The sequence below is a fragment of the Mirounga leonina genome, unplaced genomic scaffold, assembly GCF_011800145.1.
Source record: "Mirounga leonina isolate KUSES-001 unplaced genomic scaffold, KU_Mleo_1.0 Mir_125, whole genome shotgun sequence".
NCBI classification, from domain to species: Eukaryota; Metazoa; Chordata; class Mammalia; order Carnivora; family Phocidae; genus Mirounga; species Mirounga leonina.
The window spans coordinates 66,795,786-66,817,891 of NW_023270305.1; the positions used below are offsets into that span (position 1 = coordinate 66,795,786).

Genomic DNA, 22,106 nt, shown 5'->3' on the forward strand with positions numbered 1-22,106 from the left:
CACAAAAGGCATTAGAGCGTCTCGTGGATGCACCAGGCAAGGATATGCTTGGGTTCCCTGCAGAAAAGTCATTCTCTCTTAATCCTAGGTAGCACCTAGTAAATGTTTACTACACACTCGAATCACAGCATACACCACTATGTGCTTCCTTTAAATCAGGTAATTGTGTGGTCGAGTTTTGAAAAACTCCCCCTGGTTGCAATTTAGTTTATCAGCCATTTATTCAAAATTTCTCTGGCAAGGACCTATTTTGAAAGAGGTCTGGAGAACGGCAGCAGTTAGATGTGAGCCCCGATAAAGGCTCACTTTTCATTCATAGTCAGAGCCTAAATGTGCTCTTCTTGTACCTAAACAGATAATAAGCACTCAGCACACTCCTCCTCCTTGACACAACACATTGAGACTAATCACACATAATTGGAGAGGAGGGGCAGAGGGCTGGCCACACTATTGTGTCCAGAGGACAAACGGTCAGTTTATGAGGCTTTGGGCTGATGTAGTCATTTCTTATACATCCATAGGGAAAAAAAACATCCTGTTTAAAAGGAGAAAGAGAATGAGTGAGAGGGACAGCAAAAAAAAAAAAAAAAAAAAGGCAGATTTAATACAATTAATTTGAAGGAGATGAGAAAGATAGGCTTTATTTATTTATTTTTAACCAGGAAAGAATCATGATGTTTGCTGTGTTTACAGATTAAAAAGTACCACCACCAAAACAGAACAAAGACCAAGATCTTTTTTGAAAAGGGTGGGGTGGGGATCACCGAAAGAAATTCTGTCTCAATTAGGAAGAAAAAGATTTAGGTCTCTCCCGAGTCCAATTCAAATCTTAGGCTGTTTGTAGATACGTAAAGACAAACAAAGGTTTGGTCCAAGAAGAGCAGATGAAAAAGGAGTGAAGGAGGGCTGGGGAATGATGTGAGTGAGGACAGGTGGGCCCCATAACCCACATGTGGAATGGGGCAGAGGTGGTGGGGGGCCCACAGATCTCAGGGAGCCAAAGGCTTGCTGCATATCATACCCATCACAGGTTTCTGTTTTTGTGAAAATATGCCCTGTGCACTTGGTGTTTTCGTCTTTTGAGTAGCTTAATCTTCTATCCATTTTTGGTTAAAATAAGCAGAAGTGGGTAATGAAGGTTTTCTTCATAGACGTCCTGGTTCTCCTTTTGCAACTGAAAACAATCATAGAACAAAAAAAGGTAAGGAGACTCAGCTTAGGATTTTTTACCAGTAGTTTTTAATATTTAGTATAATGAAGACTTCTTACTTGAATATATTGTTCTGGTAAATAAATCGCAAAAAAGCAATGCAAAGTAATTCTCAGTGGCATTGGCAAGACAGGACTATGCATCCATCAAGCTGGAATCTTTCCTTGGGCGGGGATAAGGAGGAGGGCAGCGTGCTTTTTCATAAATAGCCGGACTGCATTTGTGACCTCTATGAACTGTGGGGACCTTCAGTTAAGGGAGAACTGGAGGCTCGCTCATCTGCACCAGAACAGCCATTTGGCATCGAAGTTTCTGCTCTTGGTCCATTCTGTCCCCCACCTGCGCCCCAGGAACAAGGCAGGCAGGCATTTCCGATCATTTGGAGACTGGCAGCACCGGGGCACAAGGGATGGGCTTCTGGGCCTAAGACATTTCAAAGGCTCTCCAGCTGCTTCTTGGGGGGTTTTAATAGTAATGATAATTACACAATTTTTTTTTTTCTGAGGAGGAAAAGGTAATCCAACAATTAGAGCTTCCATACCATTCAAGTGAGGTTCTGAGGGCCTTTCCATGGTAGATTTTAAAATCCAGTCAGAGTTCTCAAACCTAGAGTAAGTACTCTTTTCCTCATTCGGCTAGAAGAATTTTGACAGCCATATTTATATTTATCCTAGCAAACAGTAATGTGCTATTTATAAAGACAAAATTAACATTTTTGAAATTGGGGCTTTTGAGCCGTTAATTCATTTTGTAATTGATAAGGATCAGAAAATAGATATTTCTTTTAATTATGTATGGACTCAATTCTTTTATTGTTTTGAATCAGATTACACCCCTCCTCCCCCCTGAAACTAAATGAATGGCTCCAATATGACACTTTCCTGGATTAGTATAGGTCTGGGGCATAGTACCTTGAATTTTTTTGTGTTTCTTCTAAATCATATTCCCAAACTGTGACATACCTTCACTGTTAAGGACAAGGAGACTGCTTTTCCTTTCTCACTGGGGAACAGAAAGCCAACCCCGTCTTACTTTCTAATCCATTTTCATAAGAAATGATGGTACAATCACTGAAGTAACTGCATTCTGTTTTCTTAGATGGAGTTTGCTTTGTTTATCGATGATTAGTTGTCTACCTTAGAAAGATCCTCTGGATTTGTGTTGCCACCAAACTCGGGACTGTTAATCGTAACCACACGGTCCCTTAACATCACTCTTTAAAAAAAAAAAAAAAAAAAAAAAGGCCAAGAAAATGGCTTCCCAAACTTCCCAATCCAAACCCACTAACCAGGACCTACCAACTATAAATATCTTTGTTGCCAGTTGCCCTAGTGATAGAAGGAGCTCACTGAAATATTTTACAGAGGGAAGAGGGGGCCAAGCTAGCTCAATTCTTCCTCAGGGATTGGGGATCAGGGAAAGTTGATTACTCAGCGTGAGTCAGCTGACCTACTCACTCACAATGCACTAATATACAGAGACTCAAATGAGCTCTTTATAAAGTCCCTGAGGTAATATGTGGGATAAATAATTCTTCTGTAAATATGGGTTAGAAATCACTTTTAACTTGGATTCTGTGCTGACCTCTGGAGGCCAAAGCAGAGGCTTCCTTGCTAGAAGGGGCCAGGGGCCAGCCCCGTGTTGACTGTGAGCCCTTCCCGCGATGGGGAAAGAGCCGACAGCCCTCAAAGGCAAGACTCTACCCCAGCAGATCAGTTCTGAAACCAAGTCGGCTATGTGAGGGCACTTGAACACACACGAGGCTATGGGGAAATACTTGCTTTCGATGAGGGAATGTGATGTGGGTTACTCAGGCTGTACTTCTTTGCTCAATTGATAATTATAATTTTAAGAAATAAAAAAGCACCTCGGGGAAAAAAATGAACAAAAAGCAAATTGTGAATAAAACAATTTTTCAATTTCAGAGGTTAAAGCAGGGTCTTTGAGGACTGAACTAAATTCCATAGCTGCTATTAGGAGCATTATGCTTTCCTTCATAATTGGATGTAACACGCTCAGCCTCGCCACGGCCCCGCACGGGGGTCAGCAGCAGGAGTGGGGTTCAGACTGTTTACCCTTTACAGGATCCACAATTATCAACAGCACACCACACAGATCATAAGCACCAGCCACTTGTAATGCGGCATTTTGAATAGATAAGCAGAAGTGCAATATGGCCCTGCTTTTAACACAATGTACTGACTCCGCAAACGAGCCCAAGCCTGTTTTCACGGCTAAGTATAAAAAATACGGAAAATAAACACACCGCTGGTTTTGCAAAGTTAAAAAAACCAAAACCCCAAACAAAACTGTGGCACGTAAAATTAGATCTCAGAGAATACTCGCACGAACGAGAGTATTTTTATCAACTAGTTTCAAGCCAGCTGTAACGGCTACGTTAGGTCTCTGCCTTGAGAAACAATTTGCTTATCTGAACATCGGAAAGGTCTGGAGCCACACCATTGGGCAAGGCATTGGATTCCCAGCCTGGAGGAGACCAAGAGAGGGAAGGAGAGGGGAAATGGTTTATTTTTCCTCCCGGTCGCCTGGACGAACAGAAAGGCAGTATCTTTCAAACACACTACACCTTTGGCTGCCTGGTTCCTGAGCACGCTGGCTGCACGGTGTGGGCACAATTTAACAAAAGCACTGGCAGAAAAGTGCAGAATGGCACCGTTTTGATTACAGGCTTGCTTTTTAACGGAAATAAAATTTCACAGTTAACAATGAGAGGTGAAAAGTTTAAGAGGCAAAGCTGTTCCTCCTGATCACTGACTGTTAATCAGCTTCATGGGTGGTTGCCTAAATCTGTAGATTTTTTTTTTTTTTTTACCTTGCACTACTGCCAAGATTGTAACTAATTTTTTTCCCCCTGTTGTAAGAGGAGGGGTGGAAAACTCAGCAGAGAAGCCAGCTGTGTATGAGCGACGTGAGGCACTAATGCAGAGGGCAAAATTAAAATTCATGAATCTCTTCACAACCATTTGTGTAACAAGATTAAGACGGGACAGCGGAAAAGAGCGGCATTATCAGGCGTCTTACAGTCCTCCAGCTGGTTACGCTCTAGTCCAACACAGTAGGGCTAAGAGGATAACACGCAGCCTGAAGGAAAACGCGCCTCCTCCGGTTGCGAGCAGGCTCGGCCCAGGGACCGTGGGGCTTTGGCCAGAGATGGAGAGGAAGAAAGCCGATTGCCGCGCAAGATGGAAAACTTTTAAGCCCTGGCTATTAGCACGCGGCAAACAAAAGCGGCCAGGGTGGAGGTTCCCGGCGGCCGCGCGGTCCCCGGCGCGTCCCCGGAGCCCCGGGCGGGCGGCGGGCAGGGGCCCGAGGGGGCGCCCCGGGGAAGAGCACTGGGGCTCGGCGAGGAGCAGGGGCGCTCCCCGCTCCCCCCACGCCCCACCTTGGCCCTCGGCCCTCTCCGGGCATCCTGCTGTTGCAAAGACCTCCACGTGCGAGCCGGAGTTGGGTCGTGCCAGCCTGTCGCCGGCCAGTCGGCACTCGGCTATCCCCGGGGCTGGAGCAGGAGAGCCGGGCATTCTATGCTTCTGGTACAGAAGGGACAAGAGGCACTCTCTTGCTAGAAGCAGGAGAACACCAGACCAGCTGCAACTGCCCCCCCTCCTCATTAGAAATACACATCATGGGTTCACGTTTGTACCCTTTACTTAGGGCGCCCCAGCCCTGCAGAATATTCCCCTGGCGGGCTCCACGTGCTGAGAACCAAATGCAACTCTCACTCCTCACAACCTAAAGAGGAGGGAAACTGTTTTCTTAGTCCGCTGTCAGCAAAGTGGAGAATTTAACTTTTAAGCAATAATGAAGAGATTAAAGACTAAGGTCACCTAGATATTTATGGAAATTTACTTTTGTGGGACGCATCAGTCCCCGATTATTTATGGAGTACTAACTGTGGGTATGTTGCACAATATAAATGCAAGAGGCATGTCTAGCGATTTATGGAACGTGCTTAGCAGGGTAGTGTACTGCATTGGAAATAAAAAGAGGAAGTTGCTGTCCCCTAGCCACTGACAATCTTAAGTTCTAGACAAAGGAGAGATGGCCACTAAGGACTCCAATGTCCCCATACACCTCCAGTCTTGCAGGGAGGAGATGGAGGGTATCAGGCACAACGCTGAACATCGCTGCTGGTGGAGAAACTCTTGCCTTTGCTCTCCTGATCTGTGATTGAGAAACTGAAAGCATTTGTTGTTTCAGGGGGAAGGTGAAAGGCATGGCATTGAAGCAGCCATCACCTGATCCCTGTAGCTCTAGCCTGACCCAGGAGAGAAGCCTGTTTTTGTCCCTTTGGGGAGAGGAGCCCATGGGCCGGTTGAGACCCTTCCCCTGCCAGGTAAAGCCCTCAGAGCCTTTCCTTTTATTCTGGGGAGGGGCTGCCCAAGGGAAAGCCTTATTCTAGAGTGGCAGGCAAGATTTGAGTAACAGGCCATTCTCTTTTTATTTTCTGATCCTAAGCAAAGGGCAATCCCACTATCCAGAGGAGGTGATTTAACCCTTTCAGTTCACAAAGCATCTTTGCCCCCCGCCCTGCCCCGGGGGGAGGAGGGGGGAGGCTAAATGAAACCTTAGAGACCCCAGAAGAGTGAAACCATCTCCACAAAGTGAGGATCTTCTTTCTCTTGCCTGAAGATCAGATCCACTTCGCATATAATTTTTCAAATGTCAATATACTTCTATATTATATCATAGTCCTGGGTAATAAAGAATGCTATTCCCATTTTCCCAGGAGAAAATTAAGGTCAGGCCTTTACTTTTCTGTGTTCGCAACTTGTAAAATCATGACAAGTTCAAAGTCTTTTGCCCAGGTCAGACTAGCTCAGAGAAGGGAGATTTCTGTAAAGCACAAAATTACAGAAGTAATATATGTTATACTACTAAATGTGATATGTATTAGCAAAGGTGAGATTTCTAAAAAGTTTTCAGTGGAACACTCGCCTCTCAGTGTCCTATATTGCTCTATGCCTATAAATAATAAAAAGGCTGATAACATTGCTTTATGTAAGCAAGCTTAGAAATCACTCTCAGATAAGTGCTTTTGACCTAAATCTTGTAGCTCCTCGATCTGACATATAACCCCACAACTGTGAAATTCTGTATGAGATTTAACAGTCTCAAACTGCCAACTGACCCAGCCATAAAGCAAGCAAGATAAAGATTTACAGTCCAACATGATACAATTAGACATTCACCTTCTATTTATTTCAGTGCAGCTGAGCATTTAACCTACTTAAAAGCCGAAGGTTTTTTCATTAAAATATAAATGCTGGTTTATCATTCATTCTATGCCACCTCCCCTGCATCCTACAATTAAGTCTGTTATGAATGAAAAGATTAGTTTGTTTCAGGGAAAGGAGTAAACAGGAATGGTTTCTGTAAAATCCTGCTAGACATGCAAAGATAAAAGGTGGCTTTACCACACAAAATAATCAGATACAAATAGCTGTTCAGAAGCAGCCCACCTAAGGAGTACTTTAATCAAATATTTAGGTTACCTGCCAAAAAGACCATGATCTCTTCAAAATGCAATGCGGATTAAAGTGTTATCTAACACAAGCAGAAAACTAACCTTGGAGTGGAAGTTTGAAATGTGTTCATCATAATTTTCATGTCTTTGGATAGAGAAATCAGCTTTTTCAGCTAGATTGCAAAACTGGTTTAAAGTATTCCCTCGGCGTGGGGCAAATACCATTGCTTTCCCCTAGAACATTAAAAAGGAAATTCACACATTTTAAAACTGGAAGGCAACCAAACATAACAAACACTAGGTAAAGCATTTAATGTACTGCTCTCAGGTAGGAAACACAATTGTTCTTGAGATGTCCACACAGGATGGACATTCACAGTGAGAATAATTTCAAGGATAGATACACATCAAGAAAGACAAAATATGTATATTTCCTATTCAAATGTTGCTATGTTTTATCCTTTTCCAATCATGCATGTAACAAACAAAACATGGCTCGAAGTTGGTATTCTGTACAATGCACACCTCTCTTGGGTCCAGTGTTTCAAACCATCAACTGCTTTTAGAGTAACTGGTCCACGGCAGTGCCACCCACCTGGAGACTCCTTAGCTGTTGCCAACGTGTCCCCAACACAGCTCCAGAGCATGTGGCAATGGATGCTTATAGATGTTAGTTTATTGTACCCTGGAAATTCAATACCAAGAAATCCTCCATAGAGACAAGTAACGGCAATCTCTGTTAGAGAATTTTCATGTTTCAGCCCTGCCACCAGCCTTTTCTGTGACCATGCTGTCAGAGACAAGGCTCTAGGATCTTGGTTTCCAACTTCATTGAATCCTTCATAATAGTCATCATTAGAGCAAAGCAGCTCCTCACAGTACTCAAATGATTGCTTTTCAAAGAAAGTGGTATAATGAGGATAAGCAGGCTTTTCTAAACTGCACAACCTCATGAGATTGTTGCAGTGGGGAGAATGGATGGGCTTGAATAAGCTATACACCAGATTTCAGAAGACCACTGGACATGAAACTCCACGATGTCCATTTGCCAACTCCTGGATGCACATGGACTTTCCCTCGCCCTCTGAGACGTGCACACAGAACAGCTGAACTTCAGAATCTTCTTTTCTTTTTGTTTAAAAGATGACTGTATGCTTCTGTTAACTTCAAGGTTATACTTCACTTCTATGAAATGCCACTTCAGGTTTTGAGGGAATCATGAAAATATATCCCAGTTTCTTATGAAAGGTGGTTTCTCATATATTACTGCCAACTATTTATTGAGCAGCCGGTGCATGTCAGGCTCTGGGATAGGAACTCTATTTGTCTCATTGACTCTTCCCACCACCCAACAATGTAGGTGTGATCAGCTCCATTTTACAGGATGCTCCGAATGGTTGAATAGTTGACCAAGATGACACAACCGGCAAATGACTGGACACGTACCTGCCTCCAATGCTGATGCTCTTTCCACCTCATCTCATTGCCTCCTTATTAGTAATAGTTACGGCAATAATAATAATAATAATAGCTACCACTGTGCGAGGTGCTTCATGAACCCTCCCTTTCATCCCATTTTCTCAACGACCTTGTAAAGTAGACATTACATTTTACAGATAATTAAACATGCAGCGAAGGCTTTGAAGAATATGAGGATATGTGGCAGAAAGGGTTCTGGGCTTAAAAAGTCTCCACCACTATACAGCTGTCACCTCAGGAAAATTAGAAAGAAAAAAAAAGCCATGGAACTGTTGAGCTAGAAGGGACCTTGGGGATGACATAATCCAATCTCCTCAGTCACCCCAGCTGACCCATCAAGGTTTCTCACTCACGAAATGGGAAGAACAAAGTCTGCCCCCCCCCCCCAACTCCATCAAGTCATGAGGATCAAATGAGGTGATGAATGTGAAAATAATTTGAAAAGCAAGGTTATGTAGATGTAAGACTAGAAACATCTCCACCACTTAACAGTGCTGGAAAGATTTTATCAGGTCTCTCTCCCTCTCCCTCTCTTCCCCTCATTTACCTACAAGAAAATACACCGATACAGTGTCCTGGACATCAAGTGTGTTTTCATACGGTGTTTACATAGACATGTACAGACTCAGGCACATAATTATAGCAGACCAATCATGCCACTACACTTAAGGTTCTGTCAGCTTTTCCAATATTAATTGCTATTTTCAGGCGTTTTTCAAACTTAGCAGCAAAAATTCATTTTGATGTGAAACTAGATATAATACATGGTCTCGGCAGAGGAGCAAAGTCTCTGTTAAAAAAAAAAAGGAGGGAATACTAGTAGGTCATTTTAGTCATTTCTAAGAGCTGGTTACCATTCTAGGTTTTTGAATAATGGAAGTTGTTTTATTTTAAAGTCACCTGCAAAAAATTGTCTTACAGTTACAATTGAAGAATTGATTTTAGTAGCTATTATCTAAGCTATGTATCATAATGTTTACAGGGCTACAGGGCTCTTGGCTGGGCTGGTGTTTACATTTATGAGTCCATGCTCCCCACACCCCTAACCCCTTGTTGGTCGGGGTGAGCTGTAGGGGGACCCAGCTAAGCATATGGCAGCCCCCTCCACCCAGACATCTCTCCTTCTCTAGGTCTTCTTCTAGCTTACCTGTCCTTCCCTAACCACCCTCTAGAATAGCAGCTGCTTCCCCATCGCTCTCCACTCCCCTCCCCCCTTTACTTTTGTTCTGGGCACTCATCACCCCTAACACACATTATATCCTTGTTTGTGATCGCTGGTCTCCTCCAGCTGGAGTGTACACTCCATGACAACGGGATCATCTAATGTTTTATTCACTGCATTTTCTCAGTGCCTAGCATATAATTGACTCTCAATCAATACTTATTGAGAGAATAAACTAAATCCAGATGTTGAAATAATTTGAGAAATGCAAGTCTTTGGGAATTCGAAGGCCACATTCTTTTGCTTATTCTTTAGAAAAGATTTTCTGCAAGAAGCTTTTCCAGAGTCGGTAGCTCTGATGGGATTTCAGAGGGCAGCATTCTGTGCACAATACTGTACCCACAACAAGGAGAAAGAGTGAGCAGTAGTTTTAATTTCTAATTACTCAGTTATGGGTTTTAAAATGCTTTCTTTTTCATTTCATTGAATACAGACACCTTTGAGATGTGAATCAATATTTAGGAGGGACAATAGTACATCAACCATTCATTCAATAAACAGCCACTGAGTGCCAGCATCCACCCCATAAGGAATGGCTTTAGAATTCCCCTTGTCCCCAGTGGAGCAGGACACTGGTACAATCAGAGAAATACGCCCTACAATTTAGGCTGCAAAAATCAAAACAAGAAAAAAAAAATATAGATTTCAGATTAGCCCATCACTTTAGAAAAATTATTTTCAATTTACCAAAGCCCAACTTTCTAGGCATTTGAAGTCACAGAATCATCTTAAACTCAGAATGAACACTCAATTGAACGTAAAATTTTGACTGATGGGCAGAAATTTGAGAGAATTCATTTATCCCTGGAGAGGAGAGAGGAGTAGTTCCACTAAACAGCAATGATATTGTTTACATCGTGAGCTCAGTTGTTATTTTGCTAGACTAATCTATACTCATATATTAAAGGGTGTGTACTTCTGGAAAAAATAAGTATGCTTCAGATTTCTTTTAAAAGGAATATGCTATGCCAGTGAAATGCCTTTATTTCTGTTTCATTTCCAGGCAACCAACTATTAAATACCAATTACATGTTTAAGCTTATGTTTATTTTTTCTTTACCTGGATTCTGAGATGCCGCCTTTGCCTGCTTCCTCCCCTATGTCTCTCTCAACCCCCTTCCCTGGTTTCTCCACCTGCCCCCTTTGATTGTCAGTGGTCCCCAGGGCTCTGCCTACTTTTTCTCCCTGTTCTGTACAATTCTAGGCAATTGTACCAAAGCCCATGGCTTCAGCTCTCACTGATACATCAACACTCCCGAGTATATATCTACAGCATCCACCATAGTCCAGGGTCCACCCATGTTCTCAGGTGCCTCCTAGGTCTCTCCATGGAGACGTTCTGCAAGTACTTTTAACTTATTCCGCCTACAGTGGAACTCAGTACCTTCGGGCCCAAACCCCAGATTAGACACCCTGTCCCTGGGATGCCTCTGCTGACCACCCCTGGCCTCCACGCTGTGCCTCCTCCGCTTCCATGGCTCACCCACAACGCTGCTGTCTCCTTAACACACCGTCAGGTAACTGCTCGCTTGTTTGTCTCTCACGCTGGACAGCGAGCTCCTTCAGGGCAGGATCACGTTGTATCTTACTCTATCCCCAGGTCCTAGCACAGCCTCTGCATCTGAGAAGCACCCAGTAAATGTCTACTGAATGAACTCCTCAGTGAATATCCGCTCAGTCCCCTCTTCTCCACCCTCGGATCTCCACTATCTCCTAACTGAACAATTCCATGTACAAGTTGGTCCATGGTGGTGCCCTGAGGAACTTTGCTGCTTTCAAGCTCTCTCTTACTCCACTGCAGCCTCTATGCTGGCCAGTCTGATCTTTCTAGAACCGACAACTGACTATACCACTGCTCAAACACTTTCAGTGGCTCTCTAGTACCCATATAATAAAGACCAGTCTCTTCGTATAGTATCCTCAGGCTTTCATAAAATGGCACCCCAAACTAAGTCTTTCACCCCATCTCCTGCCTCTCCCAACCCTAACCCCCAAACCACAGATTCTCACACTCCAGCCAGAGCAAACTTCTCTTGTTGATCCCAAAACACAACATGCTTTTTCATCCTCTGTACCTGTGAGCGCCGTTCCCTCCTTCCCTCTTCTAGTCCCCTTCCCTGAAGCTTAGAATGCCCTTCTTACTTTTCAACACCAAAGTCAAATGCCACTGCCTCTAGAGAAACCTTCCTCAGGCAGTCAGTCAGTCACTCTTTCTGGTATGCTCATCACATTGCGTTGTAATTCCTGGTAGCTCCAGGCACTAATCTGCCCTACTAAACGGAGATTCTCCTAGCGGTAGTGATCCATATTTATACCCGCACCTCACATTCCCAGCACAGTGCCAGGTAGTGAGTAGTTGCTCAACAAATGCTTGTGGCATCAAGACAGAATCCAAACCCTTGAGTATCTCCCATTCTATTGAAGGTATAAATTAGGAAGATTGTCAAAACAAATAAAAGCAGCACCACATTATGACCCAGGGATGGGCTATTACAGGCCGCTTTGCACTGTCCACTGTGATTCCACGTGTGTGTGTGTGTTACATTTCTACAATCAGATTATAAATGCTTTGGGGGCAGAGACTCAGTATTACGCATGCCGAATAAGCACCTGGGTAGATTTCAGGAAAGAACTTCTAGAGCGAGGCCCCTGCTCTGAGGGTCTTAAAACCATCTGGAGACTCTCTATTCCTACAAACGCGAGAGGCAGGTAGGGCTGAATACAGATTGTCACCAAGAACAAGGGAGGGTTTGTTGGGCCTCTGACCCAGCGAGCAGACAGGAACAAAGGGTCCCCCCAGCACCATCTCAGTTCACTGCCCTGAGCCCACACTCACAAGGAATTTCCCTGACATAAGCAAAAACAGAGGTTTGTACAGATGTGTGCAGAGATGTTGGATTAAAAAAAAAAAAAGGAGGAAATCTCTCTGCTCTTCTAAAACCAGAGCCCACGATTTACATTTATAACCCTCCTTGCATACAGGTGGGGCTCCAGGAATGTGGCAGTTAGTTCCGGCCAGTTTCTAAAGGTTAAATGAATTCCGAGGTGATATTTTTGAATGCTTGACAATTGGTTCGCAGCAACCAGCTGGAGAGCTGTCAACACTGCATCTCCATCCATCTTTTTGTGGTTCTGAGTAAATTCACACTGTCTGGCTGGCTTGGTGTCCTTCCCTGTACCGAAAGCCATTTCAGAGGAATATTAGTGGATACCATTTGTTGGTTGTCATTTCCAGGCTAAAGTTCAACTTGCAGGTTGCCATGGCTGTATTTTAAATTACATTCTGGCCCTCTGATATCAGACACTGCTGATGTTCTTTAAAGAACACAACAGCAGGGGGTCACCTGTCAATCATCAGTAACACGGAGCCACTCACGGGAGGGAAAAAGGTTGGGGAGGGTACCAAAGGGGGGGTGGGGAAATGTTGCTTCTTGGAATAAGTAAATTTTGCTGACTTCATTTCTTTTTAGTATCTATTCTTTTCTTTTTGCCTTTTGAGTTTGCTAGAGAGTTCCCTCTAGTAGTCTGGCAGGAGTCAAATGTTGCACAGATACTCTCAACCAACAAGTCAAGGAAAGTTTCCATTTGGGGCTGGCAGCAAACACTTCCTGCTGAAATTTGGGCCTTCCTGTAGTGACTTTGATCTAAGCCATCTGGCTGAGGATCTAAGCCAAGCCAGGAGCCCACCTTGATGACTAGGCTTTCTCCGGGCTCTGTCCCCCTCACTCATGACCCCACTACAAAAATGGAAAAGCAGGAAAACTCCTCCTCCCCATCTACCTTTCTTGCAACTGGGTTGTATGATTTGCTTTAGCTAGACATCAAGGAACCACACACCCCAAAATGGCAGATTTGGTTTCTTCCCGCAGCCCCCCACCTGAAACCTCTTGTTCTTGCCCTCTAGCAGTAATCTCTCTCCGCTCGCTCTGTCCGCAGTAAAAAGTGTCATCTCCATCCAGGTAGACAGTCTTCCTGGGACCAATGAGGGAGCTGATGCAGGCATGCAGAACATGGGTGCAGGCGACACGCAGCATGCCCTGGTGTGTGCAGAAGTCACGAAAGTTTGTGTCCAGAGAAGGGTGAATTCCCTCCCTCCCAGCAGCATTTCTGCAAGGAAGATGCCCCCTGTATTCTGTACTCACCATGGTCAAAAAGTCTCTCTGGGTCTTCTTCAAGGTAACAAGAGCTAACATAGATTCAGAGCCAGTCACGTGCTAAAGCTTTCCGATGCATTGGCTTGTTCCCTCCCCATTTTACAGATGGGGAGAGGAGGCTTCATGGGATGAACCCAGTGATCTGAACCTTAAGCTTTCAGACTCCAGGGTCCAAGCATACCTTCCCTCCATAAGGAAGACTTAGGAGAAAACAGGGTGAGAGAGGTAGTTCCAGAGCCTGCTAGTGCTAATTTGGGACTGGAATTTGGCCCTCCTGTCAGCCAGGCCAAGGTCCCTTTGGACCAGTGTCTCATGTGGATTAACCCTGACTGGCTAATGCATCAGTAAAAAAGAAGTTTTCATTCTGGAGCGCATCTTGTGTGCCAGGCGCTCTGCTAGACATATACGTCAGTAACTATTTTACATCAGCCCTGGGGCAGTGGGGGGGCTTATTCCTCCCTCACCCTGACGTAATGAAACTCAGGCTCAGAGAGCCTTGATAGAGAGAGCAGACTTGGGTTTTGTATGCAGATATCTCTGACTCTTCCCACCCTCCACACTACCTGCAGACACTGGGGCCCTCCTGTGAACCTGAAACATTTGGTTGAAGTGCAGTTTTTCCGGAGCACCCTGAGAATGGGCTGTATCTCCCATCGAACTCGCTGAGCCTTGAATTACCAAGAGCTCAGGAGCCACCAATGTAGCCCCTCAAGTTGTTTCTTTGTGGGCCTCCTGTGGCGCCTACAGCACCAGGGCCACAGACCATGGAGGAGTCATCCTGGGCTCAAGAGAAAGTTAAAAGCAGCTCTAAATGTAATGGGGTAAACCTTTAATGTTACCTTAGTCTTGGACTGTGATTTCCACAATGCACACACTAGCAGAGGGAGAGCCTCTGGAAGCAGAACAGCCAGTCCTGAGAGCTTAGAAGGGGAAGGGTTCAGTTTTTGCTCTAGTTACCCCCAGCTCTAGGAACACTTCTGGCCCACTGGCACGGGAGATGCAGCTGCTGGTGGTCACTGCCAAGTCTACGTGACCCTTCTATGGCCCACTGGTGAAGGCCCTGGGAGCACGAGTGCCCTGCCTCCCCAGAGCTCCTGATGGGGATGAGATTCCTGAGCAGTCATTTCAGGATATCCATGTGCCACTCACAGCTTGGAGATCCTCTCTTATGGTGGGTCTCTGACACCTTCAGCTACAGTACCTGGCAGCCTTGTGCATCAGCCCCAAGGGAGGGCCCCTATTCCCACTTCGAATACTGCAGTTCAGCCAGGCCCCTCTGACTTGGCCTCCCTGCTCCTCACATAGAATGAGCAAGTACCACCTACCCCAGGGCCCTGCCTCATCCTTCTCTGGGCTAAGGGTGAGTATCAGCTGTCACTAGGAGGGTGGCCTTGTGGAGCCACACCCTCAGGCAATGTTCAGGGCTTAATAAAGGATACAGGAGAGCTGCTAGAGATTCCAGTCCAATCTGCATTTAGGACTATTCACAGCCTGGACAGTTCTCTATTGTAAATCATTCGAATGATTTAGAATAGATTCTAGGCAAACCATGCAAATCTCTGCAAAATGGAGTATTTGCCACAAATAGGCTTTGGAGGGTGTTGGTGAAGTACTGTTTGTGCAGCGTGAGATCCAGGAGTCCTTGAAAGCATTGTATTTATGTATGATACATTTTTCACAGAGGCCTTTACATCCAAGAATCTCCGTGCCCTCTCTGAAAATCCTGACCTTGCAAAGGCTCACAAGAATCACCCAAGGCTAACGGGGGGGGATGAAGAGTCCCCCAATTCCTTCTTCTACCCTCAACTTGGGCTGCTCACTCAACCATGACCGCAGCCATCAATAGCTTGGAGCATGCCCCTTCCTTGCCTCAAGACCTGCTACCCACCTCACAGGGGGAATTGAGAAGGCCAATTTAATTTAATTGATTACCACTTACCAAGCTGTGGTTACTCCTCTGAGAGGCCTATTTAAAGTTTCTGAGCTATACAGAGATAACAAAATAAAAAGCAACAGTGTAAGGCAAAGGACAATTATCAAATTGCTCTGGGAACCTTCAATGTGGAAAAGATATAAAAGATAGATTGAAAGGTATTAGTCTGTAAGTCTCATTGAGGTCAGAAGACTAGAGCAAACCTTCTGAAAAAGACTTTTGAAACAAAACTTCCAGAAAATACTTCACACACACACACACACACACACACTGTAGTCCTTTCTCAGATAAATATGAGTTCCTGTCTTAGACTGCATTAACATTGTTAACCTATTTTAAATTCCTATGGCACAGCAAGAGTCTTACATACTTATAAGATTTTTTTTTTTTTAAATGCATGAGCTTTAAACTCGTTTTCTTACTTTAAATAGATGTATATTAACTCTCCAGTTAGGCTGCAGGACCTCCTAGCTTAGTGTAACAGCCCAACAAAATAAGAGTGGCTACAAACTCTGTAATTTACTCACAGGCATAAATGGATATATAAATGTAAAAATGTGCACAATATTTTATGCCATGCTTGGCTTCATTGTGACCTAATGTTTATAATATGTAAATAATGGCTTCCTTTTAAAGCAAAGAACTTTTAATATACAGATTCATCTGAAGTCCTTTTTCTTTGATACAAACAGAAAGAAAAAGAAAAAAAATATATTCTTTTGCAATAAATAAATACCCAATGACAAAGGTTACCATTGAAGGGATTTAAAATGACAGAAGTCAACAGAAAACTTTCCATATCATACTTCTACTTTAATATGAAGATATTGTTATCAAAGGAAAAGACTCAAGAAATTCTTTGATAAAAATAATCTCACACTATCTTTGAAGCAGTTTCATTTATTTTACTACCCACTGTGTTCCTTATCGGAAGGCCAAGGGTAAGAAGTTTCCTAGTTATGATTAGGAAAGAATCTGATAGATCAGAAGACCCAATTGAAGTTGGACATAATAAGTATTAAAGTATTACATGACATTAATCCTGCCATTCCATTACTCTCTCCATCTTTGTGCACAGACTAATTATTCTGAAGCCAGTGTTCAGGAGAAAATAGAAACATACTTACTCTGGGCTGGAGTAATCTCTTTATTGCATCAACAAGGCTGGCTCTGTACTGGTCCAGAAACAGGCTGACATTGAGAAGAGAGCAGAATCCAGATTAAACTGGGCTTCCAAGTCTAATGATATTAATGGAGGTAAGTACAAGGCTAATTACACATGTTTACTCAACACCAAAAGGGGAGAAACTGTTTCCTTCCATTCAAGTGTCTCACTGGAAGAAAAAAAGATTGTGGTCAGTGTTATCCAACCAAAGCCAAGTCATCAACATGCAATTGGCCAGGATTCACACATGACTGGGCCACATGTTAATGTTAAAGGGACAATAACTAAGCTGCTATTTGGGGGAATCATCTGGCTGAGATGAAATCCTTCCCGTCATTACAGCCCAGTTTCTGTAGACCTGGGCCATGAGCCCACTGAAGGTATTGTGAGGTCACCCTCCAGAAACAAACACCAGCCCTATGATGCCCAAACCATGGAACAGATCTCAGATGGTGATGGTTTTTAGTGACCAGGAGCAGCACTGAGGTCAGACTCAACCAGTGACCCGGAGTAAACAGTTCCAAGAACAAAGACCAGATTTGGGCTAGGTATCACAAAGACCATGGCAACTCTGGGTTTTTCTCCCTTGACCTTCATGTTGATTTTTTCCCAGTTCACTGTGATTTTTCATTATCCTCCTCTGGTCTTTTGAGATTTTCTGTTATTGCTCTGTCACCCCTCTGGTTGGGCCCATCTGAGCCTGTCTTCACCAGACCTCATCTTGGAAGCTTGGGGCAGACTTCCCTTATCTGGGACCCATGGGCCAGAGCACTGAGCAGCCTCGTGCATCAGCCATCCCATGAGGGGTAGGTGGAGTCCCCTGCTCCCATTTCTAATGCTGCAGTTTGCTGTGGGCCCCTCTGACTTGGTCTCCCTGCTCTTCACATAGCATGAATAAGTACCCCTTATTCTAGGGCCCTGCCTCATCCTTCTCTGAGCTAAGGGGGACTATGAGCTGTCAGTAGGAGGGCTGCTGTGTGGAGTCACACTGCAGGCAGGGTCTAACAGCTCTCTGACTCTGACCTTTCTGCTATGTGACCTTTCTGCTATGTGTGGCCTTCACACAAGGCCTCAGTTTCCTGGTCAAGAAAGGCCCACTTACGTGGCTGTGGTGGGCATCAAATCAATAATATATATTAGCTGACAAGTATTTGTGGAACACCTACTACATGCTATGGGCTGTTTTAGGCATTGGAGACAAGGTAGGAAAAAAACAAAGTTCCCATCTCAAAGAGCTTCTGGTCTCTATTCCTTTACGCACTGCAAGTTCTAGCACAGCATATATACCTAGAAGGTACTCCATAAGTGTCTGCTTACTGCCTGACCAGCAGATCAACATGATCCTTGAAATCGAGCAGCCTATGTAGGGTGTTGGTTTCAAAGGCCCTAAAACAGGGTGTACACACTCCTTTACTGGTATGTTAAGGACGAATCAATGCTTAGGGAAGCTGTCTCACCAATTAGGTTCTCTTCCAACTCTCCCATTTGAGAAAGAGGAGAGGGGAGAACAGTTTATGAGAAGTTGCCAAGAAGTCAGTGCTTGGGTTTCACCCTGCTGTGTTCAGGTCCGTCTTCTATAAAGGATGCTTTGAGTAATGGAAAAAGAATCCTTTTCAGAGGAGCTAGAAATCACGTCTAGAATGGGAACCTTATCCCACTCCATCCATCAGTCAGGATAACCTGATGATGCGCCAGGGGAAAATTTTCCTATCATTCTATTAAACACTACTTAAATCTTAGAGTGTAGAATATATGTAATTCAAACGCTACAAAAATTTGCCTGTAAGTCATATTAATCAGTGATTAATAGTCATTAAGGGTTGATAAGAAAGGAATCAAATTCTATCTAAGTGTTTTTTAACGTTTTCAGGACTACATACCTCACTCTTTAGTGAGGTCATAATATCTTAAATTTTAATAATTAAGCATTCTGCTTTTTTTTTTTTTAACATTCTATTTTTAAGTAATCTCTACACCCAACATGGGGCTTGAACTCAACAATCCTGAGATCAAGATCGCATGCTCCACTGACTGAGCCAGCTAGGCGCCCCTCTGGTTTTGTTTTTTAAGAAGACTATCACTGTAGGAAAATATCTCTGTCAGTTACTCAGGCCCATTGGAGACCTGGCTGGTTGGAATATATAACATTAAGCAAAAGACCACTCTTTAGTTTAAACCTGTGCATCGTAGGAGCTGGTAAGGTTGTCAGAAATAATCAGCCCCTTAAAAACTGAGCTTAAAACATAACCTGATACAGTACTATTTTCACTCAATGTTGGTGATGTGACAAAGATATTAACATTGCAGCTCACTGGAGAATGTGACTTAACACCCAAGCACCTATTCCAAACACAGTTATTTGAATGGTGATGTTGTCCACTTCATCCTTCCAAATCAAATTTCCCAAAAGTAATTCTTACAGTTCTCTAATAAGTCTTTATTCCAAGCAAGCTCACCTTTCTACTTAGCTCTGATGCAGAATTTATAATGCTTTGTAGGATATGTTATATGAGCAACTGCAATGTGCTTTAGTGGGAGTGATACATAATCACCTGAAAATTCACCCCTTAAATAAGTCCTAATGGGCTCAGAGAATAACAGTAGCTTAAGTGGATCTATTTTAAAAAAGGCTGAGTGGGTCACTGATTGGAATGGAGATACCATTTCAACTCTCCCTTCCGTTACTGATCAAAATACATCCATGACAGTCGGTCTAGTTTGGCTATTAAAACACACACATACAGCCCTCTATATAATGCCCTTGTGGCATCAACTCTTGCTCTGTTCCATGGATCTGAATCACAGATTTCATGACAAAGGAAGGTGCTGGGCCATTCTCACCACCTTCCTTAGAATCAGTCAGTGTTATGCAGAGCACAGAGCATCTACCACTCCACTCATAGGGAAATTAATTAGTGTAGGCGACAAAAAGGCATTTCTCGGCCAGTATCCACAGAAAGGAGGCCTCTGTGTCCTCTTGAAGGTGAAATGTGCTAAGTTAAATTCACTGTTTTAGATTTAACTTTCAGCAGAAGAATGGCCTCTATCAGTATTTACCAGCTAATTGCCATGGAGCTGGGACCAATGGGGGTCTAGTCTCCCTTGGGGCTACCACTTAGGGTGCCAGATCTTTGGCAGCTTGCTTATTTTCTTTGGGACTGAGTTTTAGGTATGGGGTGAAAGGGCTGGCTGCCTTTGTGTTAAAGAGTTTTTCAGGTGTAAAGGTTGTGACCTAGAACTATCCATGATCACAGCATCTAGAAGAAAACGAAGAAATTCTAGAGACTGTTTTGAGGAAAAAAAAAAAATTCTTCCAGAAGAATACCTTAAAAACCAAACTTTACAGAATAATAGAAAATAGAAACAATCCACGGTACATAGTGCAAAAAATGCTAGGAGAACCAGTGAAGTGGTGTAACCTTCCCCCACTTCTCTGCAAAGTCTCAGACTGCGCGCGCCGACGTGCTGTAGCTCAATGTGTCAGGCTATGGGTGGCATTTCAGACTTGCTTTCCAAGCCTTTAGAGAATCCAAATGTACAGAATCATGTTTATTTTTGCAGAGCTACAATAAACTGGAAAACCATCAAACACTCACTGAAAGCGTTCCTTGGATAAAAAAAAAAAATCTTACTTCTAGACCCTTAGATTACTGTGATTGAACAGGAGTCTGGAAAGGCAGGCTGAAAATTAACAATCACTTGCTATTCTAAACTCAGCAAGGACCAGGCTGGACTGCATTCCAGCAGAAAGGAATTCTTATATGAAATTTGATGTTAAATAAGTCAACCAATGATCTTAATAGGCAGGGTTTTTTTCTACACCTGTGCTTAAATATTCTAATATTTTGATGTTTGTCAACAGCATCCTTTCACAGGTGTGGCTGTACCTCGATTTTTTCCTTCTTTTATTTCAAAGTTGACATTTTACAAGTTATTTAGGAACTGTTGAACCATGAAACTATATTTCATTGTCAAAAATGCTGAATGGTGAAATAATGACTAGCTTTCACAGCTTGCCTCTTTATTTTATAATCTGGTGGAGCTCCTAAATGTAGATGTGAACTAAGGAGCCTGTCTCTTCCGGGAAATAAGTTATTTCCCCCATAGCCCATGGGCTTATGAATGTTTGAATGTAAATACATGAATATATGAATGATTTAAAAACATAAACATATCACCCGTGCTCGTTGTAATCATGTGCATTTTACTTGAACCACAATGTGGGTTTGGAATAGGTCTGTGAATAGGGCTTGTTTTCATGTAAATGGGATCAAGCAGGACCACTGGTTAGCTATTCAGGGAATCAGACAATGCCACCCTTGCTGGAAATGCTTCAATAAGAAATTTAATCCATGTACCTAATATTTGAACTCCAACTCTTGCTTCATATTCCTATGGCCTAATCCAGATCTCATTGACTGACAATAACCAAAGGGTGGTATGAGACAGTGTGATCTATTTATGTGTGGCACCTATTTCTGCCACTGAGTATTTCAGGTTTCATCTTGGAGGTAGTGTCTAAAGAGAGGTTTTTTTTTTTTTCCTCCTCTGTGACACTGTAAAAAAATAAAATGCAGCATGGTCTGCCTGCCTGTCCCTAGAAGCAGCACCCACATAATAACTGACAGAGAAACACCAAACCGACAGGAAATAAAGAGCTCCCAGAGCATGAGCTTCACTGCTATGTGCACAACATGCATATTATAAATATCACTGTGCTTTCTAAGTTTCTAAGCAGCTTACCCATCCCTGTGAATATGAAGAGAGACCATTACCAAAGCATTTCTTTTGGAAATAATATCAGCATTGCAGTGAGAGTAGCTTAATGTTTCACATTTACAAATGGGAAATTATAAACAGGCTGACATTCTGGCACTTACAACACCAGGGGGAAAAAAAAACAACTTAACACCTCATACATAGAAAAGCCATTTATAAAATAAAACTTGGCGTACTTAGTTCATTTGAATCTGTAAATTCTCCTATAGCTACCAGGTGTGTGTGTGTGTGTGTGTGTGTACATCTAACATCGTACTATGTTATGTATTTGTAATGAAAGCCTTCACTGAATATGCATTATGTATATCAGTTGTACGTGACCCTGTTGTTCGCTAGGGAAAAAGGACTATTTCTCAGACATGTTGTGTGCCTATTTTTAACCTAACTGAGAACATTAATCAGAAAAGAGCTTAAATCTTACTTCCTCTGCTTGTCTCTCTGGTACAAATAGGATGACATGGTGTGAGTGTCCATAACACAAGGTCTGACAAAGCCAGGCTGTTCTGATATTTATGTGAAGGATACATTTAACTCTAAATCCCCTGGCCAGACCTGACTTTCTCCACATATCTGGAGCCCATGCGTGCAACCCTCGTCTAAACCTCCAAGAATATGCTGCCCTCCTTCCCTCTTTCTGCTGCTCTCTGATCTGACTTTCATGCTTAATCTGATCTAATCC

At 43.3% G+C, this 22,106-nt stretch overlaps 1 protein-coding gene across 4 annotated transcripts in view; it reads right to left on the minus strand.

Annotated features, from left to right (window-relative positions):
- Positions 1-614: 614 nt before the first annotated feature.
- Positions 615-22,106, minus strand: part of CAMKMT (calmodulin-lysine N-methyltransferase) — a 375,160-nt gene continuing 353,668 nt past the window's right edge. For 3 of the 4 annotated variants that reach the window (XM_035001653.1, XM_035001655.1, XM_035001652.1), the window contains 3 exons: positions 16,611-16,674; positions 6,798-6,929; positions 615-1,174 (listed from right to left, as the gene is read on the minus strand). In XM_035001653.1, the coding sequence (XP_034857544.1) occupies positions 1,097-1,174; positions 6,798-6,929; positions 16,611-16,674 (274 nt within the window). In that variant the 3' untranslated portion in view covers positions 615-1,096. The remainder of the gene's footprint in view (positions 1,175-6,797; positions 6,930-16,610; positions 16,675-22,106) is intronic. The other variant, XM_035001654.1, reaches the window with a different exon arrangement.